General features: G+C 38.2%; 1 protein-coding gene across 1 annotated transcript in view; it reads right to left on the bottom strand.

The window, feature by feature from the left end:
- The window catches only part of EFCAB3 (EF-hand calcium binding domain 3), a 123,726-nt gene that overhangs the window by 23,329 nt on the left and 73,284 nt on the right, over nt 1–27,113 (bottom strand). Inside the window, exons 36-40 of the mRNA XM_045814333.2 lie at nt 19,330–19,383; nt 17,681–17,785; nt 12,793–12,846; nt 9,369–9,422; nt 2,177–2,267 (exon numbers count right to left, since the gene is read on the bottom strand). Of these exons, the coding sequence (XP_045670289.2) occupies nt 2,177–2,267; nt 9,369–9,422; nt 12,793–12,846; nt 17,681–17,785; nt 19,330–19,383 (358 nt within the window). The remainder of the gene's footprint in view (nt 1–2,176; nt 2,268–9,368; nt 9,423–12,792; nt 12,847–17,680; nt 17,786–19,329; nt 19,384–27,113) is intronic.

Below are 27,113 nucleotides of genomic sequence, written 5' to 3' on the forward strand. Positions count from 1 at the left end.
GGAGAGTTTGGAACCCTGGGTGACTTTTAATTTTCTCAGAAAAATAAAATCTGGGAAAAGAGAAAACATATTACTACTTTGGGGATATTTTGTATAGATCTCCAAGGGGTAATTCATTTAGGAACATAAAAATATGTTATACAAAACTGGGTTTGCTTATAATACAGTCATTTAAAAGTAAACTTAAATAATCATGATTTTATAAATTAATTTTATTTAAAATACATTTAGCTTTGATACCAAACTAAAAGTTTTAATATGGAATCTCTTAGTTTTTGTTTTTACTAGAAGCAGTTAAAAAAGTGAAATGGGAAGAAATACTAAACATGGTATATTTAAAAAGCTATGGTTTATGCACTTAGCATTTAGTATATAACCTACAGTATCTAGTAGATTCGACTGATTTTCAAAGACGGACCTAGTAAAAACAGAGGCGATAAGGTCTCAAAATACACCATTCCTAACTTTTTCGACATGCAATTTTACCTAATTAGTCTTATTTTCTCTGCTTTTACTAACACTGATTTCTTCTTATGGTGTTTCTGTTCTGTCACCTACTTGAACTTCTGAAAACTCAAGGTGGCCCTTACTCTGATACGTTATTTTATATTTGTTGTATTTCTAAATATAAATGAATTTCTTCTGCATGATATTAAAGATGCAGTAGATGGAGAAATATGGAGTTCTCAAGAAGCATGAGGAAAGTAGAAGGCCAGGCAGGATGAAGTCTTTATTGGCTACATTAAGAAAAGGATACTCTTGGCAGAATTTCAAATCTTATCTTGGCTCACAAATGGGAAACAGTCTTTTTATTTTATAACATTTCAAAGGTTTGAAGTACCTTAAATTTGGAATGAGCTCAGCCTAGACTCTCATCTCATGTAGGAATTCCCTCTATGTGCAGTATTGTCAAGTCTTTGCTTGACTACTTTCAGTGACAAGGATGTCATTAGTTCAAGAAACAGCTTGTAATGCAGGGTAGGGAACAATGAGATCAAGGGATTTGGTGGCAGTACGGTTGTCTTACCCACATCCCTGTAAAAAGGTCAGTAATCTACTCTTGTAGCAGTGGCATAGTTAAGGGCATTAGGGGAAATACTTTCAAAGTGGCACAGAAAATGGATGGTTTGAGAGAGAAGAGAGGCTTTCCTTCTTACGCTCTGATAAAATATAGATCAGGCTCTTATTTTCGGTCATTAGTGGCTACGGTTTATTGGAATTTGTAGTTATCAGACTGAGAAAAAAGCTATTGTTAATGTCAGAGGCAAAGCTCCCTTCCTAATTTTAGCTCAAGGTTAGTCATGACCAATTTACCCAGATTTCATTTTATTGGCCATATTTGAGCTATAGACCCTTCCTCTATACTGACTTGCTTAGGGGATTAGGTCTTCTTTCTGATCCTCAAACTTTATTCTCCTTTAAACCGGCACTCAAAATATCTGAATGTATTACTGACAACTTCTTAAGCCCTCTTGGGTATTCTGACCCCCTACACAAAAATTCCTTCTCATTTGGGGGAACAGGAAAGAGAACTTTTTGTTTCTCCAATCTAAAAGGATATCTATATTTTTCTTTTTATAAAAAACCTTTATCTTTAATTCATATATTTAGTTTTATAACTCAATTTATCACAGGGTACTTGAAGAGCCTTCTAACTTGTTTCCTCATAGCCTTTATGGGTATTTAAAATATTTATCACCTTAATAATTCTTCACCGTAATCTATTCAGGGTGCCTAGGTGGCTCAGTCAGTTGGGTGTCTGACTCTTGATTTCGGCTCAGGTCATGATCTCAGGATCATGAGATCAAGCTCTGAGTAGGGCTCTATGCTCGGAGCAGAGTTGGCTTGAAATTCTCTCTTTCCTCTCCCTCTGCCCCTTCCCCTGCTCATGCACACATGCTCTCTCTTTAAATAAGTAAAAGATTTTGTGTATTTGTCAGAGAGAGAGAGAGAGCAAGAGCAAGCACAAGCAGGGGGAGTGGCAGGCAGAGGGAGAAGCAGGCTCCCTGCTGAGCAAGGAGCTCAATGTGGGACTCAATCCGAGGACCCTGGGATCATGACCTGAGCTGAAGGCAGACGCTTAACTGACTGAGCCACCAGGTGTCCCTAAATAAGTAAAACCTTAAAAAAAAGATTCTTTACCTTAATCTATCACCTGAATACATTCATTACTTACCTCTTGCCATGGGAGCTGGGTACTTTTGTTAGAGGATTCAGCTTAAATTTTGATTTAATGTCAGAAACTGCCATAGGGCCAATAACTCTTTCTGGAATTCAGAATACAAATAGGATCAAATCACAGATTAATTCCTCTATTTTCTTTTGCAACTTTCTTAGCTCAAGACCTAGAGTTTGAAGTCCAGGGCCTTGAGGAATGGTAGTATGTGCAAATTCACGTTAGAGATATGTGAAAAGTTGGAAGGCCATGTGGAAGGACCTCTTCACTGTCCCGAGATCTCTAAGCAATACATCTTACCATTGTCTCCCTGACTTCAAATAGTGTCATTCTGATCATATATAAAAATAAGTGATACCATGTGACATAGATAAACCATCCTGGAGATATGTGGAAAAAGTTATTTAAATAACTTTAAATAAAGACAGAATTTATTTTTGAAATCAGTAGAACATTTCATGTTATAATTGACAGAGAATAAAATGTTACAGCATTTCTAAAATATTTACCTAATTGTTTATATCTTGGATACCTGTCTGGTAATAAGTAGATTTTCCAGGATTCACTTCTGGGAGGTCCGTCCCTGCCCTGTCAGTTCTTATGAACCCACTGTATGGGAACCCAAATGTAGGAGTGGAGGTGGGATACAATGCTGTTTCGCCACCCTAGACCCTCCTGAATGGACTTTTAACCACTAGAGCCTCCCTAGTCCTGCCTTTCCACTTCAGCAGAGTTTGGGTATCAGGGTCTATGGACCAGAAGCTGGGTTGGTAGGGCTTCCCCCTTTTATTGTCAGTTTACCTCTCCAATTGCAATTTTCAAAGTGTAGACTATATTAGGTAGTTCACTGACAAGAATACTGGGTTGCTGATTTAGGAATGATAGACAAATACTATGAAATCACAAAGAAAAAGTCTTTGAATGTGTAATTACAGTTTGGTTCATTTTCCTAGGTCTTAACGTCAGAGCCCGGAAAGCCAGTTGTTTCTAAATAACTCAATTACATGTGTTCAAAATCTGTAAACCTACCACAGAGCTGGGAACTCCGGAGAGCTCAATAATTTAGGCACTTGAAAGATGCTGTGAAATCATCCTCATGGTGCAAAATAATCATTACTTTAAAAAAACTACCTTCAATCTCTCATAGAGATGATAGATTGAAAAAAAAAAGGACTCAGCATAGATTCCTACAAAATCCAGATATTTGCCTACTTTTAAGCCATGCTACCTACCACTTCTGGGCTTCAGTCAGATCAAGAATCCAATAAAGGGTTTGTTCCATCATACAACTGTGACCTCACTCACTTCTCAGGCTCAGGCTCAGGCCCAGGTGAGAATGACCTACAAGCTCCTTCCAGCTCTAGAGCAACCATGTTTTCAAGGTGGTCTATTTAGCACCCTTGGGGGATATGTGGGTGTCAATTACAGAATGAGAACATTTTGACACTGTGGGGATTTCAGGGAAGGGGGAATTTTTTTTTTTAAATTCTGTATTAATATAGTTCCATGTTAAACATTAGTGAGTTGGAGGTTGTTCAAATGAAAAATTTTACCCAAATGCCTTGATTGAATAGTGATTAAGAACCATTTCATTAATTGCTTAAGCCTAGGAAGGACAAAAATACCCCAAACTCTCATAGGTTTGTAGACTATAGTATTATTGGAAAGAGTGATTTAAAAAGAGCAATTTAAAAAGATTATGATTGTTTTAATTAGAAACTTTAATATTCAAGATCTCACATGTCTCATGGCATTATAAATCATCTAGCACACGAGTTAGCCATGTCTTTAGTCTTCATCATGGCCAAGCACAGATACCTTTGGCACCCACGGTTTAGCTTGAGCCCCTAAAATTGTCTCAGGCCTCACTTAGTAGCTGCAGTTCTAGAGGCTTTCTATTCCTGCTCTCAGAGTTTGTTTGTTTATTGTGAGCATAATTTGACATTTCCCTAGTCTTTCTGAACTTGGTACATTGCCTCCTATTCTGCTTTGGGATACAAAGGGAAAGAAAGGGATGGTTTAATTTACAAATTAATTAAACAAGTATTTGATAAGGGCCTACTATGTTAGGGCCTACCAAGATTAAAATGGGAATAATGGCAGGTCCTATTGGATGGCATTGTTGAGAAGCATATTAATATTATTACTAATTAAATTAATATTATTTTAATTATTATGATTTCAAACTGTGGCAAAAAACACATAAACATAAAACTTACTACCTTAACCATTTTAAGCATACAGTTTAGTATTGTTAAGTATATTCACACTGTTGTGCAACCAATCTCCAGAACTTTTTTATCTTGCAAAAATGAGCCTCTAAACTCAATAAACACTAGCTCTCCAATTACTCCTCCCCTTAATCCCTGGCATCCCTATTTTCTATGAATTTGACTTTAGAAATCTCATATAAGTGGAATCACACAGTATTTGTTTTTTTGTGACTGGCTTATTTAACTTAGCATAATGTCCTCAAGGGGAAGGGCGGAGGGGCAGAGGGAGAGGGAGAAGCAAGCTCCTCACTGAGCAGGGAGCCGGACATGGAGCAATCCCAGGACCCTGGGGTCATGATCTGAGCCGAACGCAGACTCTTAACCGACTGAGCCACTCAGGCACCCCTAAATACTCTGAGTTTTAAATATCTCCTCTTTTTATAATATTTGCAACCACTTGGATTTGAATTAATTTCTTCACTAACTCAACAAATATAACACCATGTATCTGGTCACCTATTCATTCACCTCTTCATCTTAGGAAATGGCAGTTCCATCCTTCCAGGCCTGTGCTCCATCCTCTGTTCAGGCCAAAACCCTTAGAATATGCTCCAATCCTCCTCTCTTACATTTGACGTCTAATTCAATCCATTCATTCTGTAAATATTTTTTTGTGCCTATTTTGTTCTAGGCCCTGGGATACATCAGGGAATATATCTAGCAGGAAATACTGTTGATTCCATCTTCAAAATATGTATGAAATCAAATTACTTTCCACCATCTCCACCTCTACCTACTGTTCTGGTCTAACTGGTCTTCCTGCTTCTGCTCTTGCCTTATCCACTACCTGCCAAGTCTATCCTACACACAGAAACCAGGATAATCCTCTCAAAACTTAAGTCAGATCATGTCATGTCTCTGCTCAAATCCTCCAGTACTTTCCTATATCACTCAGGGTACAAATCCAACCTTTACAATAGCCTTCAAGGCTTATATGATCTGTTACTGGCTGCACCTGCACCACCCCCTTACTGGGACATCTTATTGCACAACCCTGGAACTGTGCATTGCATAGACTATGTGACTGAATGTGATGGTCCTGTCCCCTGGTTCTATGACCTTATCTTTTCTTACATTGCCCTTGTTCACTCTGTTCTAGCCAGAATGGCCCATTAGCTTTTTCTCAAATACTGCAAGCATGCTCTTATATAAAGGCATTTACACTTGCTCTGCCCTCTGCATGGAGTGCTCTTGCCTCAGATTACTTATGGCTCACTCCCTTATCTCTTTATTTTTTTGCTTAAATGACCTTTATCAGCAAGGCCTTTCTTGATTACCTTCCCTCATTTCCAGAATTCCCTACACCCATTTCTCTTGCTTTATTTATTCATTTTTTTAAATTTACATTTTAGATAGTTAACATACTGTGCAATATTGGTTTCTGGAGTAGCATTCAGTGATTCATCACTTACATATAACACCCAGTGCTCATCACAACAAGTGCTCTCCTTAATACCCATCACCCATCTAGCCCTTCCGCCACCCCCCTCCCTCCATCAACCCTTAGGTTGTTCTCTACCATCAAGAGTCTCAGGGTGCCTGGGTGGCTCAGTCTACTGAGCATCCAATTCTTGGTTTCAGCTCAGGTCATGGTCTTGGGGTGGTGAGATTGAGCCCCACATTGGGCTCTGTACTCAGCACAGAGGCTGCCTGAGATTCTTTCCCCTCCCTCTCCCATCCTACTTGTTCCTCCCCCTGCTTGCACTCTCTCGCTCTAAAAATAAATAAATAAAATCTTTTTAAAAAGTCTTTTATGGCTTGTTTCCCTCTCTCCTTTTCTTCTTTTCCCCCTTCCCATATGTTCATCTGTTTTCCTTCTTAAATTTCACATATGAGGGTCGCCTGGGTGGCTCAGTCGGTTAAGCATCTGCCTTTGGCTCAGGTCATCCTCCCAGGGACCTGGGATCAAGCCCCATGTCAGGCTCCCTGCTCAGTGGGGAGTCTGCTACTCCCTCTGTCCCTTTCCCTTGCTTGTGTTCTCTCTGTCTCTCTCAAATAAATAAAATCTTTAAAAAAATTCTCATATGAGTGAGATTATATAGTATTTGTCTTTCTCTGACTGACTTATTTCACTTAGCATAATACACTCTAGCTCCATTCACATCATTGCAAATGGCAAGAGTTCATTTTTTGATGGCTGAGTAATATTCCATTATATATATATATATATATATATCACATCTTCTTAATCCATTCTTCAGTTGATAGACATTTGGGCTCTCTCCAAGAGTTTGGCTATTGTTGATAATGCTGCTATAAACATCTGGGTGCATGTACCCCTTCAAATCACTATGTTTGCATCCTTCGGATAAATACCTAGTAGTGCAATTGCTGGATCGTAGGGTAGTTCTAATTTTAACTTTTTGAGGAACCTCCATACTGTTCTCTAGATGGCTGCACCAGTTTGCATTCCCCACAGCAGTGCAAGAGGGTTCCCCTTTCTCCACACCCTCGCCAACACCTGTTGTTTCTTGTATTGTTAATTTTAGCCATTCTGACAGGCGTGAGGTGGTATCTCATCGTGGTTTTGATTTGTATTTCCCTGATGATGAGTGATGTTGAGCATCTTTTCATGTGTCTGTTAGCTATCTGGATGTCTTCTTTGGAAAAGTATCTTTGGTTGTTTTTTTTTTTTTAATCTCTGTAATCTCTGTCATACTATTATCTTATTTTTTGTTGTTGCATATCTCTCTTTACTAGAGTGTAAGTTTGATGAGGGTAGGGATTTTTGTCCTAAGCATGTAGAATAATGCTTGGCACATGGTAGACACTGATTGTTTAAATGAATACATATATGCATCCACTCATCCCTTCAGCAGATACCTACTATCTGCTAGGAATAGAGAATAAAGACTTAAAAGATGGCATGCCTACCCAAAAGTAGCTGGCAGGGAAGTGGGACAAGTTCATTCAAATTCAGGTTCCCATGATCTGTGAGTGAATAGTGGTGACAGAAGTCATCAAAATTAATAGGGTGGTATACATAAGAAACTAAAATATCCCAGGGAGTAGGCATGTACTACTATTTAGCTACACCAGTAGTCATCTAACCAGAACCAAATGGGATGAAGAACTGATTTCACTTAATTTACTTATGGGCATATCCTAGATAGTTTAGAACTGGTGGACTGGTGTGATATTTATCTGCAGGGCTGATAGTACTAGGACATAAGCTGGGTTCCACAGATAGGTACACTGGATATATGGAAGGTGCTTTGGGGCTAGGACTTATATTGGGTCCAGCCTATTGCTTATTTTTTCCACCTACAGAGCTTGACAAGTAAACAGGTGCAGGTTTGGCATTCTTGGGTTTTTTCAGCAGATGCTTTTTTGGGTCAGTTCGATACTTTAAAAAAAATTAAAATATAATTCACATACCATAAAACTTACTGTTTTAAAAGTGTGAGTTCAGTGGTTTTTAGTATATTTACAAAGTTGTACAACCATCACCACCATCTACATCCAGAATAGTTCCATCACGTAGAAAGAAGCCTTGTACCGCTAGCAGCTACTCTCCATACTCCCCTCTCACAGCAGTTGCCTATGGACAACCACTAATCTATCTTCTCTCTATTGATTTGCCTATTCTTGACATTCAATATAAACAGAATAATATTATATGTGGCCTTTTTGTCTGGCTTCTTTCACTTAGCATAGTGTTTTCCAGGTTCATCAGTGTTTTGGCATGTATCCATGCTTCATTCCTTTTCATGGCTAAACAATATTCCATTGTATGGATAGGCCACATTTTGTGTATCCATTTATCAGTTGATGGACATTTGGATTGTCTTCACTTTTTGACTATTATGGGTCGTGTTTCTATGGTCATTCTTGAACAAGTTCTTATGTGGACATATGTTTTCATTTCTCTTGGGCATATCCCATGGAATAGAATTGCTGGGTCATAATTATGTTTCGCATTTTGGGGACTGCCAAATTATTTTCGACAGCATCTGCCCCATTTTACATTCCCACCAGCAATATATGAGGACTCCCAATTTTTCCATGACCTCATCAACATTTGTTATTGTCTTTTTTTATTATAGTCATCCAAGTGGGTGTGAAGTGGTAGCTTGCAGTTTTGATTTGCATTTCTTTAATGACTAATGATGTTGAACACCTTTTCATGTGCTTATTAGTCATTTTTTATATCTTCTTCTTTTTTTTTTCTAAAGATTTTATTTATTTGTTTGTCAGAGAGAGAGAGCATGAGCACAAGCAGGGGGAGTGATAGGCAGAGGGAGAAGCAGATTCCCCGCTGAGCAAAGAGCCTGATGTGGGTCTCCATCCCAGGCCCCTGGGATCATGACTTGAGCTGAAGGCAGATGCTTCAACAACTGAACCACCCAGGCAGGTTATTTGTCTTTTTATTGTGGAGTTAAAACTAGACCCTTATCAGATACATAATTTACAAATATTTCTCCTGTTCTGTGGGTTGGCTTTTCATTTTCTTGATAGTGTCTTTTCAACCACAAATTTTGCAGCTGAAAAAGAACAACAGATCATTAATCTAATTCACCTTTTTCATTTTATTGATAGGGACACTAAAGCACAATGAATTGAATTAATCTCTTTAGTAGCAGAGCTAGGAACACCTGCTTTGTGTAATTGCACTGTAAATTGCACCAAATAAGTTACAAAGTAACTAGAGATAAAAACAAATCCATCACAAATAAATCCATTAGAAAACAATATAAAATATCTGATAATCACACGTGATGCAGTGTGGTATGGACTATAAAAGCAAAAGGAACTCAGAAAAACAATTGGAGAGAGAATGGTGTAGTCGCCTATCAACAAGTAAATGGAGGGTAGTGATTGACAAAACTATGAGGGAAAGTAACTATGGGATTGAAATACCTAAGTCAAAGTATTAAATCCCATCATTATGATGCCTTCACATCAGGTCTCACACTCACCTTTAGTATCATGTCCAGTTTTCATCAACTTATATAGTGGCACCATCCCTTTTGCTTAAAGACAAGATTAAGGTCAAAATTATATACATTCTGAAGTTTTTGAAAAGTAGAATAGGAGGAAATTACAATTTTCTTTTAATTTTTCCTCTGAGTGAGAAAGTGAAGAGAAAATGTCAGTTATATGTGACATACCTCTTGTTTTTTTTGTTTTTTTTTTTTTGAGTTTTTACTTAAATTTCAGTTAGTTAACAACATTCAGTGTAATATTAGTTTCAGGTGTACAATATGGTGATTCAACACTTGGCATACAACAATGGCGCTCATCATGACAAGTGCACTCTCTCATCCCCAGTTAATTCATACTGCCTCTTTTAGTGCCTGAATGTCTCAAACTTCAAAAATTGTTTTTGAAACAACAAATAGAGTCAACTACAAATCGAAGGCATCTTTTAGGATGAAAAGAAATGAAGTGACTTTGAAAACTTGTTGACTCAGGGAGGACAACCTGCTACCCATTTCGTTTTCATTAGTGCTTTGGTTATGAACTGTTGACTAATTATATGACTTTTAGTGGTATAGTTATTTCTTTCTAGTGAATTCTCCTGTGAAGTGTGTACATACAATATTTGTTATAATATTGACTATAAAATTTCTCTGCCTTGCACTACTCAACCTTATGGCCAGAACAACAATGGAACAAGTACTTTAATAATACTGATTCAATTCTTTTCTTCGTCTCAGAATATTGGATAGTTTGGTTTTCTATGCACAATGAGATTAACTCAGGAGAAAAGTGCTGGGTATAATAGTTCAATTCCCCTAAGTTTGGTTTAGTTTGGCCAGATAAAGTCAATCATGCTATTTTGATATCAAGAAAGGTCAGTTGTAGGTTATGGAAACATGGAAGCGTTTTGGTAGTACCTTTAGGCTGTGAAGGTGACACAGGGTAGTATATCATGCAGAAAGCAGTACATAGAAAGTAGATACTTTTTTTTTATGCAAAGGGAGAGATTAGTACTAACACAAAACACATAATTCGTAGGATTAAGAAGAGCCTATCAAACACCTTTCTTCCCTCCCTTCCCTCTCATTCTTCCCTTCTCTGTTGCTTGGTTCTTCTCCCTGCCTAGAAGTCAGTTTGCTAGAGGCATCCTCTGCCATCCTAGGATGCTGCTTGTGGCACCACTCTGGCTGGGAATGGGACTTGGAAGGTTTCTGTTTCTGACAAGTGGCAGACTTCATTTTTACACAGTAGGCTTTTTAAAAAATGTATTTAGAGTTTCTCCATAACCCTAATAAGTATGGTTTTAGAGATTCTCATACAGAACCGTACAACCTAACACCATGGCAGGCCAGAGTGGAATTTTGAATGTTCACCATCAAATGACATGAAACATTAGCAGGTCTTGAAGTTGTGCATATAGGAGTGTCATTTTCACGTTACTATGCTTAGGTAACTGAAGTTTATTTTTATTCCTTAGAAAAATAGAAATGGTGAAATGGGGATTGGAGAAAAAAGATAAGTATAAAAAAATGCCATTGTCTAAAAAATGAGTATGTCTAGTCATCAGAAATTTGAGAGCGAAAACTTAAATCATAGGTAGTGCATGTGTGAATGTACAAAAAATGTCAATACAGTATACAGTATTCAGAAATAAAATCTGTTCCCTTAGTACCTATATCTATAAAGAAAACTTAGTAAGTGGACATTGAGTAGTATTTGGTGAATTTGTGGAATAGACACTGCTGTTGGAAGTTTCTAAAATTATGAAACATACTTTTCAATGTCTCCATTTTCTTTAATGCACTGTGGACTTCACAGAATAACATATATTTTGGTGGCAGCAAGTGGCATGGGCTTACGTAGTGAAGAAAGCAAGTGGGAGAGCAGTGTAGGCGTGTGAACTGTGTCTGTTTGACAGAGACTGGAAAGAGAAGAGAAAAACGCAACACTACTAGGAAAACAAGTGGAAGCAGGAGTGAGAGAAAAATAATCTATTAATAGAGACAGGAAGAAGAGAAGAAAAACAGAGAAAAAGAAGAAATGGAAGAGGACCAAGAAGAAGGATGGAAAAGTAAGCAGACAGGACTGGGAAGCTGTGCTCTCTCGGCTTTGGAGAAGGGTTTTAATAATTGATTCTGATTTGGGTGACTCACTTACATGCCCTGGGGTTTTACATAGTGTTACATAATTCTTTCTTCCGAGTGGCCCGGATTGGGAGGGCTATTATGAGGATGACCTCGATAAAGCTGCCTGGGTTAGTGAATCTTCTTCCATTATCTGAAGGCAGGAGACTAGAAATTCTATTAGTCAATCCACAAGCATTTACTGAGCACCTACTTTGTACCCAAAAACAGCCTTGCTGAAAGCAGGAACTTTGTCCCTTTTTCATTGCTGAACTTCCTTTTTCACAGTGCTTGGGGTACTCAATAAATGCTTATTGATGAACACTGACCTTATACATGATCACAGGGGATTGCTTCAGTATCCCTAAATTCAGCATCATGATTTTAAATGCTGGGGTTAAAAGCTACCAAGCAGACATTTTTGAAAGTTTTCTGGAACCAGCGACACAAGCAGTAATATATGGGATAGAATGGGACTTATTCAAAGAGATCTTTTTTCTTTTGCAAATAATAAAATACAACAGGACTCATTTGGAAATGTTAAGTGTGGGTGCCCAGAATTTAAATTTATCTTCTCTTATTAAGATTCATTTTGTAGATACTTACATAAAGCACCTTAAATTATTCTTAAATTCTTCTTTTTGAAACACAATCAGGCTTTCAGAGACACATCAATTTAAAAAAAATCATTCTTGTTGAAAAATGCTGGTGCGGAGAGCAAATCAAAATTACTGGAGAATGAAGTACAGATTGAGGCTGAGTGTGGGGGCAAGAGGGCAGAAGACAAGTTTTAACTTGCCTCTCCTGATGAGTTTCACAGCATCATTTTCAAACCTCCCATTCATTCTTTTCTAAGTAAGTACAGACGGTGGCATTTGGCATTGGGAAACTTATTTTAGAAATAAATATGCTAAGAGGGCTGCAAACAGAAAGTACTAAGGTTATGTGTTAAATTTCACAGGCATTCAAAAAGGAATTTTAGGTCATCAGACATACCTATCAATAGGTATTAATAAGAAAATAGAAAAGTAGTTTGAAAGTGGGACTTTAAAGCTAAATGCACAAAAATTGTGTGTGTATAAGGAAAAAAATTAGGGGTGAGAAAAATTATAGATTATCATTGGGTGGATAGAATTACAAATTATTAAAATTTTCCTTTTGCATTCTTTCAGTTTTTGAATATAGAAATTTTCTATAATGAATATGTATTACTTTTATAACCAAGAAAACATGTGAAAATAAATTCATAGCACCAGATTATCCATTTTTATAAAGTGAATCATGAATTTCCACTCACGTTTAAACTTCTTTAGGCCCTCCATTATTGAATCCACTCTAACCTTCCCATTTCCTGTAAAACATTTGAATCAGACACAGAGGAAGTCACATAAAAACTCATAAAACTGAGTAATATTCCCTTGTATATAGATATACCATATCTTCTTTATCCATTCATGTGTCAGTGGACATCGGGGCTCTTTCCATATTTTGGGTATTGTGGGCATTGCTGCTATAAACATTGGGGCGCAGGTGCTCCTTTGGATCACTGTGTTTGTATCCTTTGGGTAAATACCTAGTAGTGCAATTGCTGGGTCGTAGGGTAGTTCTATTTTTAACTTTTTCAGGAACCTCCATACTGTTTTCCAGAGTGGCTGTATCAGTTTGCATTCCCCCCAGCAGTGTGAGAGGGTTCCCCTTTCTCCACATCTGACATGGATGGAACTAGATAGAGGTTATTATGCTAATAGAAATAAGTCAGTCAGAGATAGACAATTATATGATTTCACTCATATGTGGAATTTAAGAAACAAGACAGAGGCTCATAGGGGAAGGGAAGGAAAAATGAAATAAGATGAAATCAGAGAGGAAGACAAACCATAAGAGACTCTTAACTCTAAGAAACAAACTGAGGGCTGCTGGAGGGGAAGTGGGTGGGGAATGGGGTAACTGGGCAATGGGCATTAAGGAGGACATGTGATGTAATGAGCACTGGGTGTTATATGAGCTGATGAATCACTAAACTCTACCTCTGAAACTAATAATATATTATATGTTAATCAATTGAATTTAAATAAGTAACTCATAAAAACTGATAAAAGTTGTGAAATTATTAAAGTGGCATGGCAGGTTGGAACTTTTCACATGAGTTAGAAGAACTAGAGAAACTGGTTTGATTGGGAACTGGATTCATTTTTCCCTCAGGTGAGTATGATAAGAAAGGATAAATCTTTAGTGAGACAAATCTCTCTACTTCAATACGGTTCCTCTTTTCTGTGTTTCAAGGTATGACACGCCAAAGGTTACATGTGGAGAAGGGATATTACAGGAAGAACCAGCGCTCAAATCTGGCAGCATCTTTTTTTTTTCAAACTCAGATGACATTAAAACAAAATATATGAAGAGACTATGTTGGCCAATTGCTCAGAGTTGGAATAGGTATGGAAGGACCTGTTCTGTGTTTTCTTCTAACAAGGATTTCTTGAGAACCAACACATTTGAGGTGGTGTACTTGTCACTCTTGAGGATACAGAGTACACTTCTCTGGCTGGAATGATCTTCCCATACTTGTTCAGCTTAGGGTCTTCTCCAGAAAACCACGGTCTTGGCTAAATGCTCCCTTAGCACCTTCTGCATACACATAGCACCTTTTTTAGGTGATGAAAATGTTCTAGAATGACTGTGGTGATAGTTGTCCATATCTGTGAGTACTAAGAACTATCCAATTATATACTTTAATAAATTGCTTAGTATGTGAGCTGTATTTCAATAAGGCTGTTAAAAGTGTTGATTGGAAAAAAAGAAATAGAATGAGTTTTATAGCACAATACCATTTAAGGAAATTAGAAACCACACACATTGAATTTTTAAAGGGATACACATATATCTACAATAAACATGAGGAAGGTATATTGGAAGAACATACATTAGGTATAATAGAGAATGTACATATGATGGGGGGAAGGAAATAGGAATGGAAGTAGGAGGTAAAGGGGGAAAATAATAAAATGAAACACAAGGGGTCCATCATGGATCAATGATGATAGTGTGCCATGACTATTGAGTTTGATTAACTCAACTGTATGCATCTGGTGTTTAAGGAAATGTCCACTCTTTCCCCACAAGAAAAGCTTAAGGTGCCGGTGGGACAGAAAGGAGAAAATATTTAGCAGCCTCCTGGAAACACAGTAGTGACAAAGTATAATCCAGAAAACAAAGGTTTTCAAACATTTTGGTCTCAGCACTTCTTTACATTCTTAAAAATTTTCGAGGCCCTCTAAGAGGTTTATGTGAGTTACAGCTATTATGTGGGTTTAATTATCATATTAGATATTAAAACTGAGAAATTTAAAAAATGTTTTAAAATAGCAATAATAAATCCAGTACATGTTAACATACTTTTTAGTGAAAAATATGTATCAATTGAAAAATGAAAAAATTAAGGTATTAAAATTTGGTGGGTAAAGTAGTGTTATTCACTGAACATTTGTGTCCCCTCAGATTCGTATATTAAAATTCTGTCTCCAATGTGATGGTATTAGGAGGCAGGGTTTCGGGGAGGTGATTAGGACAGGATGAGATCCTGAAGGCAGACCCTCATGAGAATGGGACTGGTGCCCCTACGGGTCAGGAGAGAGCCTGCTGCCCTATGCTCTCCGCCATGTGAGGATACCATGAGAAGGTGACAATCTGTAGCCCAGAAGAGTGTTCTCACCAGAACTCAACCTTGCTGGCACACTGATCTCAGAACTTCTGGCCCCAGAACTGTGAGAAATAAATTTCTGTTGTTCATAAGCCACCCAGCGTATGGTATTTTTGTTATAGCAGCCTAAGCTAAAATAGCATTGTTTTACATTTTTGCAAATCTCTTTAATGTCTGGCTTAATACAAGACAGCTGGGATTCTCAGTCTGTTTCTGCATTTAGTTTGCTGTGATATGTTTTTTTTTTTTTTGGTTGAAGAAAATCTGGCCTTATAGAGTTATGTAGTCAGAAAAGAAATATTTTATTATTTATTTATTTTTTTTTGAGAGAGAGAGAGAGAGTGTGTCAGGAGGGCGGAGGGGCAGATGGAGAGAGAGAATCTCAAGCAGACTCCATGCCCAATGCGAGCCTGACATGGGGCTCGATCTCATGACCTTGAGATCATCACCTGAGCCAAAATCAAGAGTCTGATGCTCAACTGACTAAGTCACCCAATCACCCAGAAAAGAAATATTTTAATAGGTTTCTCAGATATATCATGTGTGGATATATCATGTAGCTTATTACAAAAGCTACTGTACACTTGTGAGTGAATGAGAATGATAAAGGCTAATACTGTCTTAGTGTTATTTTAAAAATAGTTTCAATCTCATGGACCTCCCAAAAGAGTGGGGTGCCCCTGGACAGTGATTTGAGAACTGCTGCCATAGAGAGCTGATAATGAGGCAACGATGAAGGAGTGATATAATCAAGGTAGGGAAGGAATTAAAACTGAGAAGACAGAAATAAACCCTCGATTGTTCCCATGTTCGGAAGCTAGAATAAGTGAGGATGGCAAAGGAAATCATTAGTGAGTTCAGATTCTGAGGGCTATTTCAGTAGAGTTGCAGTGGGGAAGCCAATTGCAAGAATTCAAAGAGAATGTGAAGTGAGGAAGCAGAAGTGGCTCCTATAGACAATTAAAAAGCAGACTGAGAAAGGAATGAGGGATGAATGATCATAATTATGAGGCAGAAGAACCAGCTGAAGGTTAGTCTTTAAGAGGAGTGGGGGACTATGTGCCTCTTCAAAGGCAGAGTAGAGAGAAAGAGATGAAATTGAGTGTATTGGAAAGGAATTATGGAAGAAATGATTTTTTATAAAAATATTGAACCATTATGTTGTACACCTGAAATATAATATAATGTTATATGTCAGTTATATCTCAATTTAGAAAATAATTTTCAATGAAGTGGGAGATGATCAGGTCCAGAGTAATGGATTTGGAGGTGTGAGACTTTTCTCTATTGGAAAGAGGAGAGAAAGAAAGTCTAGGTGAGTAAGAAGAAAGAGCAAACTGGAGAGAACAGAAAGTGATGTTTGCAAAGAATAGGTTCAAATTTATTGCTTTAAAACTGGGATTTGTGAAACATATTGGTTCAGTGTTTTACTTCCTACTTTCAGTTAGGCTTAGCAGAGAAAACCAAGTCTGTACTCTCTGTTTCATTCTTATATTCCTTGTACCTAGTATAGTGCCTGCACATATTCAATGATCAATAAATATTTGTTGGTCAAATAAATCAATATACAAACTTATACATTCAAGGTCAGAGGTGCAGAGCAACATCACTGAAGCATTATGGTAAGAAATGCTACTCCCCAGTGCTCCCAGATTACTTTTTTTTTTTTTTGGTATCAGAACATCAAAGAAAGCAGTAGAAATAAAAAAAGACTAAAGTAGCTATAAAACAGAACAGTCAGCAGATAAGTCCTGTAGCCAGATTCAACAAACAATAATAAAAATCTCAATAAACAAACAAAAGAGCAAACATAAATGAAATCAATGAACGCTTAACTTCCTTGCTTCCTCTTGTGTATCTCTCCCTAATACTCATTTTTATTTTTAATTTCAATTACTGTAATATTTTTCGTTCTTATTTTTGGGCTGGAATCCTGCCCGCAAGTACAAATTAACATATTGCTTGTACTTGTGACTTAAGAAATGAAAGGCCGGGCACAATCTTAATGTTTTATTTCATCATCTTTTAGGACCTTCATAGGCAAAGTGTGGCCCATTGACCAGCAGCATTGGCATCATTGGGAACTTGTTAGAAATGCAGAATTTTTCAGGATCCAACCCAGACCCAAATCACAATCTGCATTTTAATAAATGCCCAGGTAATTCATATGCATGTTCAAGTTTGAGAAGCATTGTTGTAGGTGATAAAAAGACAAGGATTGGGCACCTGGGTGGCTCAGTCGGTTACCCATCTGCCTTTGGCTCAGGTCATGATTCTGGAGTCTGGAATCGAGCCCTGCACTGGGCTTCCTGCTCAGTGGGGATTCTGCTTCTCCCTTTGACCCCCCCCCCACTTGTGCTTTCTTTCTCTCAAATATATAAATAAAATCTTAAAAGAAAAAGACAAGGATCATTTCTGAGGATCTTATATACAGGATAACAAAGACACACTTCTGGGAAGACAAGAGAATTTTTAAAAACCTCACCATTAACAGTCAAATGAGACATTAGCTCCTTCATGTCTTCTTCTGTGAGCTTGATCCCCTCACATGCTAGAAAGTTGTCTAAGTCCTGGATATCAATCACCTCTCCTTAGAAAAATTAAGAAATAAATTGTAGAAATATTACACTATCTATAAAGGATGAAAAATGCTATCTATACTTATATATATGATTGCCCACATATGCCCAGAATTAACAGAAAGGTTAGAAAATAGTCCTGTGTTGGGGTGCCTGGTGGCACAGTTGGTTAAGCATCCAACTCTTGGTTTTGGCTCGGGTCCTGATCTCAGGGTCCTGAGATAAAGCCCTGTGTCAGGCTCTGTGTTCAGTGCAGAGTCTGCACCCAGAGCCTACTTGAGATTCTTTCTTCCTCTCCCTGCCCCTCCTGCTTGTGCTTTCTCTCTCTCTCAAATGAATAAATACATCTTAAAAAAGAAAAAGAAAGAAAGAAAAAAGTCCTGTGTCTTTAATTCTGGTGGCTACAAAAAAGAAAGTACACCATGGGTTAGGAACTGCCTGGTGACTTACTGCAAAATCCATAGCAAATTAAGCTGCATACAGAGATTTGGTTTTATTTTTACTCTTCCTCCTACCCTACTTGAAAATTCAATGTTTTTCTATAGACCAGGTTTTATTTTTTTATTTTTTTTTTATTTTTTAAGATTTTATTTATTTATTTGACAGAGACAGCCAGCGAGAGAGGGAACACAAGCAGGGGGAGTGGGAGAGGAAGAAGCAGGCTCCCAGCAGAGGAGCCCGATGTGGGACTCGATCCCGGAACGCCGGGATCACGCCCTGAGCCGAAGGCAGACGCTTTAACAACTGCGCTACCCAGGCGCCCCTATAGACCAGGTTTTAAATGTTTATTTTTATTCAAAAATATTTGGTTGGAGTTTGCTTCTCTGATCATTATGCATTCCAAGATTTTTATTCATTTCAACACAGAAGTAATTTTTTCTCATTCATCATAAAAACAATGCAACAACATTAAAGATTAACAAAGGGGAGAAATATAATTCTACTACTCTACCACAAAAATCATCGTAGTTTTTCATATTCCATTTCCGGCCTTTGACAATAAGGCTGTACTTTCATTGTGTGAAAATCTAATATACATACAATTCTGTATTTTGCTTTTCCAACCTAATATTACATCATTAACATATTTCCAAATTGCCACATAATCTTTACACTTAACATTTCAACACAAGATATCCCACTAGCCCAACAGGCCATGGTGTATGTAGTAATTCCTATACTGTTAGATATTTAGGCTCTTTCAAATTTCTCTGAAGGGCTTTAGGCAGAGAATTTTTTTCTTTTATTCAGCTTAATTATTTCCAGAGGATAAATTCCTGGGAGTGGGGTTCGTGGGGGAAAAGGAATAGTTCTTTGGCCCTTGATACCTAGTACTCTGTTGAAAAACTCTTTAGGGGAAAATTTCAGAGAATGTCATGGGTATTGATATATAAACACATATTAATTACTATTTACCCAAGTTCAGAAGCATCCATAAAAACGGAACACATATGAAAGAATTTAAACATATATGAAGGGGAAATACTTCCCTCCACCAACTGTGAAATATTAAGGTGTTATTTATAATATCCTTTCATCTCAGCTTGCAACTTACCCTTGATGCAACCGACAGAATCCATCAAATCATTCAGACCAACTGTTCTATCACCTGTAAGGCAAGGGAATAAACTTCAGAATCAGATAAGCTGTTGTTACTGAGACCCCTGAAACTATGAAGACCAGAAGAATATGGCAGTTTTTCCTTAAAATTTCTTTAGCATTTTACAGACTTATCCTCAGAGATAATAGTGCTATCTTAGAAATGAAGAAAGTTTTCAATCTATAATGAATCATTCTTGTATCTCCCTTTTTTCTTTGCTTTAGAGACCACCGGAGTAAGATTAAATTAAGAAGTGATTTGTTATAGGTAAGTACAGGGAGACAGGAAAAATGAAACTGACCCTGAGTATTTTTTTATGTGGTCAGTTAATGAACAAATATTTAGGGGGTAGCTTCTATGTGCCAGGCACTTTGCTAGGCTTTGGGGATACAAAAGTAAACCAGCTGGCAGAGTTCTTGCTGTCAAGGAGTGTACATCTAGCAGAGGGAAACAGACAATTAACATGTAAACAAAACAAAAAGGATCATTTGAGGTAAAGATGTTACCAAATTAAAATAGGGTTATACAATAAGGAGTAATGTAGGGTGCTCTAGAAAGGGAAATCAGGGAAGGCCTCTCTGAGGAGGGTCTATTTGGGTTGAGGCCTGAATGATGAGAAGAGGATAGTCATGTAAAGAACTAGGGGAGGAACATTCCAATTAGAAAAACAGTACGCATGGCAGCCCTAAGATGGGGATGAATTTGAGCTATTTACCTGGGCTGTCTAAGCTTCTTCACACAATATCAATTGTTGCTTTTTGTTATGATTGAGAAGCAGAGAAAAGGCTGGTGTGACATGGGCCAAATCATGAAGGGCACTGTTGGCCCTGATGATAAAGTTGGGATTTTGTTCTGGTTGCAATGGAATGTCATTGGAGGCCATGAAGAAGGGGAGTAATTTAACCTGATTTCACTTTCAAAAGATTATTCTGGCTGATGTGTGCAAGATGGGGAAACTGGAGGAATGGGGACTAGAGACGGTTTCAGTGGCCCAGGAAGGAGATACTGGTGTCTTGGGCTATGGTTGCAACCATAGTTCTTTACGTGACTATTAGCAATCTCCTAGGAAGAAGATGTAGCCAAGAGTCTAGTCCTGGACACTTCATTATTTAGAAATCTTGCAGAGGAAAAAGTCAGAAACTGAAAAGGAAACTGAGAAGCTCTCAGTGAGGAAAGAAGAAAACCAGGTTAAGTATGGGGCTTCAAAAGTCTGGAGAAAAAAATGTGTTAATAAAGAGGGGTCAGTCACTATGTCAAACGCTGCTGAGATGTTAAGTAAAATAAGAACAGAGACTTAACCATGAACATTGGCAAGAGATAGAGGTCACTGAAGATTGAGAGCTGGTTCAGTTCCGTGGCAGGGAATGAGTGCTAGAGAGTGAATGGGAGCGAGGAAGTGGAGAGAAAAAGAAAGCACAAGTTTGGGGTTTCTTTTTTTGAAGTATAGTTGACATACAATGTGACATTAGTTTCAGGAGCACAACATAGTGATTTGACAAGTTTATACATTATGCTGCGCTCATTCACAAGTGTGGCAATGATCAGTCACCATACAATGCTAAGTAATGACAATGTTTTGAGAGGTTCTGCTGTGAAGAGGAACTAAGAGGTGGAGGGGTAGCGGCGGGGGACGAGGGGAAGAGGAAAGCATGATCTGCAAGTCGGTGGCATCTATAGAGAGAGAGAGAGAGTAGAGAGGGAGAAATTGATGATGCAGGAGAGAAAGGGGGAAATTGCAGGAGTTCAGTCTTTGAGAAAGCAGGTGGAAATGAGATCCAGGGCACAAGTGGAAGGGCCAGCCCACCATGGGAGCGGAGAACCCCATGTGGCTGGTAAGGAGCTAGAGCTGGAGTTCTGCACTCTGTTCTGCTACAGAACCTGCTCGATAGAACCGATGCACCACATTCGGCTGCTGGATGGAATAATGTCAGAGCAACGCGGGAGGTGTGTTAGCTCACACACGGTTTTTCCTAAGTGAAAGAATTAGAATTATGAATGTCAGAAGGAAAATAAAAAATTCTGGGTTGGCTACAGCAGGGACCTTTTCAGCTCTATTTTAGTAAAAAAATTTTTTTAAAATGCCTGTAATATAGGAAGGGGAACCCGGTTCACTGGCTCAGGGCTCTACTTTCATCTACACTATTTCAGAACTACAGGCCAGCTTTTCAGCTCTTTCCTTGTGGATATGTGTTGTACTCTTTTTTAATAGTCTCCAGCTACTCTGAGCTATTTACCTGCGGTGTCTAAGCTTCCTCACACAGTATCAATTGCTGCTTTTGTTAGTGTTCTGGTTACACAGTGGCACACATTTTGAGTGGGCTGCTTCAATTTTCCGCATGAGCTCACTTTAGTGGGCAATATTAATTTTACAGAAAGGTTTTTTTTTCAGGCATCCCTACATTGTGTTATGGCAGAAATGTCTGCATAGTAAATAAACTGGAAGGATAAAGGTCAGAGAGTAGGTAGATGATATAGAGATATTAGGGTGATGAAGTATTAGGTGAGGACAAGGTCTAGGTCATCACCGTGTGAGGAGCAATTAAAGGGATGGGAGTAAAAGATGAGTGAAATGGGAGAGGTCAAGGACAGGAGGTCATGATGTTGGATGGGTGACTTATAACAGGAGTTAATTAGGATTTAATCAGGATTTCTTAACCTGGGGTCTATGGATGCTCTAATGATAGAATTCAGGGAGTCCTTGAGCTTGGATGGAAAAAAAATACAACTGACCCTTAAATGACATGGGTTTGAACCGTGAAGGGCCACTTTTACGTGGGCTTTTTTGGTAAATACAGTACAGTTCTATAAATGTATTTTTTCTTGATTTTGTTAGTAACATTTTTTCTCTAGCTTACTTTATTGTAAAAATACAATATATGATACATGTATTATATATGTGTTGATTGACTTATGTTACTGGTATGGCTTTCGGTCAACAGTAGGCTATTAGTAGTTAAGTTTTTGGGGAGTCAAAAGTTATATGCAGGGCGCCTGGATGGCTCAGTCAGTCAAGCGTCTGACTTCAGCTCAGGTCTCAGGTCATGGTCCCAGGGTCTTGGGATCGAGTCCCACATTGGGCTCCCTGTTCAGCAGGAAATCTGCTTCTCCTTCTACCCTTCCCCTCTGCTCATAATCTCTCTCTCAAATAAATAAATAAATAAATAAATAAATAAATAAATAAATAAATAAAAATCTGTAAAAAAATTACATGCAGATTTCCGACTACACAGGGTGTTGGTGCCCTAACTCCCACATTGTCTGAGGGTCAACTGTACATCTTTATTTTCTTTTATTTTTTTTTATTATTTTATTTTATTTTATTTTATTTTTTTAATGATTTTTTATTATATTATGTTAGTCACCATACAGTACATCCCCGGTTTCCGATGTAAGGCTCGATGATTCATTAGTTGTGTATAACACCCAGTGCACCATGCAATACGTGCCCTCCTTACTACCCATCACTGGTCTATCCCATTCCCCCACCCCCCTCCCCTCTGAAGTCCTCAGTTTGTTTCTCATAGTCCATAGTCTCTCATGTTTCATTCCCCCTTCTGATTACCCCCCCTTTCTTTATCCCTTTCTTCCCCTACTGATCATCCTAGTTCTTATGTTCCATAGATGAGAGAAATCATATGATAGTTGTCTTTCTCTGCTTGACTTATTTCACTTAGCATTATCTCCTCCAGTGCCGTCCATGTTGTAGCAAATGTTGAGAACTCGTTCTTTCTGATAGCTGAGTAATATTCCATTGTATATATGGACCACAACTTCTTAATCCAGTCATCTGTTGAAGGGCATCTCGGCTCCTTCCACGATTTAGCTATTGTGGACATTGCTGCTATGAACATTGGGGTGCATATGGCCCTTCTCTTCACTACGTCTGTATCTTTGGGGTAAATACCCAGTAGTGCAATGGCTGGATCATAGGGTAGCTCAATTTTTAACTTTTTAAGGGACCTCCACACTGTTTTCCAGAGTGGCTGTACCAACTTGCATTCCCACCAACAATGTAGGAGGGATCCCCTTTCTCCACATCCTCTCCAACAATTGTTGTTTCTTGCCTTGTCTATTTTTGCCATTCTAACTGGCGTAAGGTGGTATCTCAGTGTGGTTTTGATTTGAATTTCCTTGATGGCTAATGATTTTGAACATTTTTTCATGTGTCTGTTAGCCATTTGTATGTCTTCATTGGAAAAGTGTCTGTTCATATCTTCTGCCCATTTTTTGATTTGTTTATTTGTTTCTCGTGTATTGAGTTTGAGAAGTTCTTTGTAGATCTTGGATACCAGTCCTTTATCTGTAGTGTCATTTGCAAATATATTCTCCCATTCCGTGGGCTGCCTCTTAGTTTTTCTGACTGTTTCCTTGGCTGTGCAGAAACTTTTAATCTTGATGAAGTCCCATAAATTCATTTTATCTTTTGTTTCTCTTGCCTTTGGGGATGTGTCATGAAAAAGGTTGCTTTGGCCGATGTCGTAGAGGTTGTTGCCTATGTTCTCCTCTAGAATTTTGATAGATTCCTGTCTCACATTGAGGTCTTTCATCCATTTGGAGTTTATTTTTGTGTATGGTGTGAGATAGTGGTCAAGTTTCATTCTTTTGCATGTAGCTGTCCAATTTTCCCAGCACCATTTATTGAAGAGACTGTCTTTTTCCCACCGGATGTTTTTTCCTGCTTTATCAAATATTAGTTGCCCAAAGAGCCGAGGGTCCATTTCTGGGCTCTCTATTCTGTTCCATTGGTCTATGTGTCTGTTTTTGTGCCAGTACCATGCTGTCTTTGTGATCACAGCTTTGTAGTACAGCTCGAAATCCGGCATTGTGATGCCCCCAGCTTTGTTTTTCCTTTTCAACAGTTCCTTGGAGATTCGGGGCCTTTTCTGTTTCCATACAAATTTAAGGACTGTTTGTTCCAGTTCTTTGAAAAATGTCCTTGGTATTTTGATCGGGATAGCATTGAAAGTGTAGATTGCTCTGGGTAGCATGGACATTTTAACTATGTTAATTCTTCCGATCCATGAGCATGGAATATCTTTCCATCTTTTTATGTCTTCCTCAATGTCTTTCAAGAGTGATTTATAGTTTCTAGAATATAGGTCCTTTACGTCTCTGGTTAAGTTAATTCCAAGGTAACGTATGGTTTTTGGTGCTATTATAAATGGGATGGATTCCCTAATTTCTCTTTCTTCGGTCTCGTTATTCGTGTATAGAAATGCAACTGATTTCTGAGCATTTATTTTGTATCCTGCCACGTTACTGAATTGCTCTATAACTTCTAATAATTTGGGAGTTGCTTCTTTTGGGTTTTCCATATAGAGTATCATGTCATCTGCAAAGAGAGACATTTTGACTTCTTCTTTGCCAATTTGAATACCTTTGATCCCTTTTTGTCGTCTGATTGCTGTTGCAAGGACTTCTAGTACTATGTTGAATAATAGTGGCGAGAGTGGGCATCCTTGTCGAGTTCCTGATCTTAAGGGAAAGGCTTCCAGCTTTTCTCCATTGAGAATAATATTTGCAGTAGGCTTTTCATAGATGGCTTTTATGAGATTGAGAAATGTACCTTCTATTCCTACACTCTGAAGGGTTTTAATCAGGAAAGGATGCTGTATTTTGTCAAATGCTTTTTCAGCATCGATTGAGAGGATCATATGGTTCCTGAGTCTTTTCTTGTTGATATGATGTATCACACTGATTGATTTGCGAATATTGAACCACGCTTGCATCCCAGGTATGAATCCCACTTGATCGTGATGGATAATCCTTTTAATGTACTGTTGGATTCTATTAGCAAGTATCTTGTTGAGGATTTTGGCGTCCATATTCATTAGGGAAATCGGTCTGTAATTCTCCTTTTTGAGGGGGTCTTTGCCTGGTTTGGGGATCAAGGTAATATTGGCCTCATAGAATGAGTTTGGTAGCTTTCCTTCTGTTTCTATTTTTTGAAATAGCTTTAGGAGAATAGGTATTATTTCTTCCTTGAATGTTTGGTAGAATTCCCCAGGAAAACCGTCCGGGCCTGGAGTTTTGTTATTTGGAAGGTTGTTTATCACTGACTCAATTTCTTCATAATTAATTGGCCTGTTTAAGGAATCAATTTCTTCCGGTTTCAATCTTGGTAGTTTATAGGTTTCCAGGAAGGATTCCATCTCTTCCAGATTGCTTAGTTTATTGGCATATAGCTGTTGATAAAAATTTCTAATAATCCTTCCAATTTCAATGGTGCTCGTCGTGACCTCTCCTTTTTCATTCATAATTTTAATAATCTGGGTCCTTTCTCTTTTCTTTTGGATAAGTCTTGCCAGTGGTCTGTCAATTTTATTGATTCTCTCAAAGAACCAGCTTCTAGTCCTGTTGATCTGCTCTACTGTACTTCTGGTTTCTGCTTGATTGATTTCAGCTCTAATTTTGGTCAACTGCTTCCTCGTGCGTGGATTAGGCCTGTCCCTCTGTTGCTGTTCCAGCTTCTTGAGGTGAGAATATAAAAACTGCATTTTAGATTTTTCTATTCTTTTGAGTGAGGCTTGGATGGCTATGTATTTCCCCCTTAGGACTGCCTTTGCAGTATCCCATAGGTTTTGGACTGTTGTATTTTCATTCTCATTGGTCTCCATAAATTGTTTAATTTGATTTTTGATTTCCTGGTTTATCGAGTCATTCCTGAGCAGTATGGCTCTTAGTCTCCAAGTGTTTGAGTTTCTTCCAAATTTTTCCTTGTGGTTGAGTTCCAATTTCAGAGCGTTGTGGTCTGAGAATATGCAGGGGATAATTTCAATCTTTTGGTATCGGTTGAGACCTGTTTTGTGTCCCAGAACATGGTCTATTCTTGAGAATGTTCCATGGGCATTAGAATAGAATGAGTATTCTTTGGTTCTGGGGTGTAGTGTTCTATATATATCTATGAGGTCCAACTCGTCGAGTATGGCATTCAAAGCCTTTGATTCTTTGCTTAGTTTTTGCCAGGGTGTTCTGTCTATTTCTGATAGTGGAGTGTTGAGGTCCCCTACTATTAATGTATTTTCATTTATATGTCTCTTTATTCTGGATAAGAGTTGGCTTGTGTATCTTGCTGCTCCCCTGTTGGGGGCATATATATTTATAATTGTCATATCCACTTGTTGAATACTTCCCTTAAGAATAATATAGTGCCCTTCTGCGTCTCTAACTATAGTCTGTAGTTTAAAATCCAATTTATCTGATATGAGAATTGCTACCCCAGCTTTCTTTTGAGGACCATTTGCGTGAAAGATGGTACTCCATCCCCTTACTCTCAGTCTGAATGCATCTTTGGGTTTGAAATGAGTCTCTTGTAGACAGCAAATGGATGGGTCATTTCTTTTTATCCAATCTGCAACCCTGTGGCGTTTTATCGGATGGTTCAAACCATTTACATTAAGACTGATTACTGAGAGATATGATTTTAATGTTGCCATGTTGCCAGTAAAGTCTTTGTTTGTATTGGCTGTGACTTTCTGTTCTGTATCACTCTTGGGGCCTTTTTACTTTTATAGAACCCCCCGTAATATCTCCTGTAGGGCTGGTTTCGTAGTTACAAAATTGGTTAGTGACTGGCGATTCTGAAATCTCTTTATTTCTCCATCAATTCTGAATGACAGCCTTGCTGGATAAAGGATCCTTGGCTGCATGTTTTTCTCTGAAAGAGCTTTAAATATGCTCCCCCAACCCTTTCTCTCATTCCAGGTCTGTGTAGACAGGTCTGACGTAATTCTGATGCT

This window comes from Ursus americanus, chromosome 23 (assembly GCF_024610735.1).
Source record: "Ursus americanus isolate L20-20 chromosome 23, mUrsAme1.1.p, whole genome shotgun sequence".
NCBI lineage: Eukaryota > Metazoa > Chordata > Mammalia > Carnivora > Ursidae > Ursus > Ursus americanus.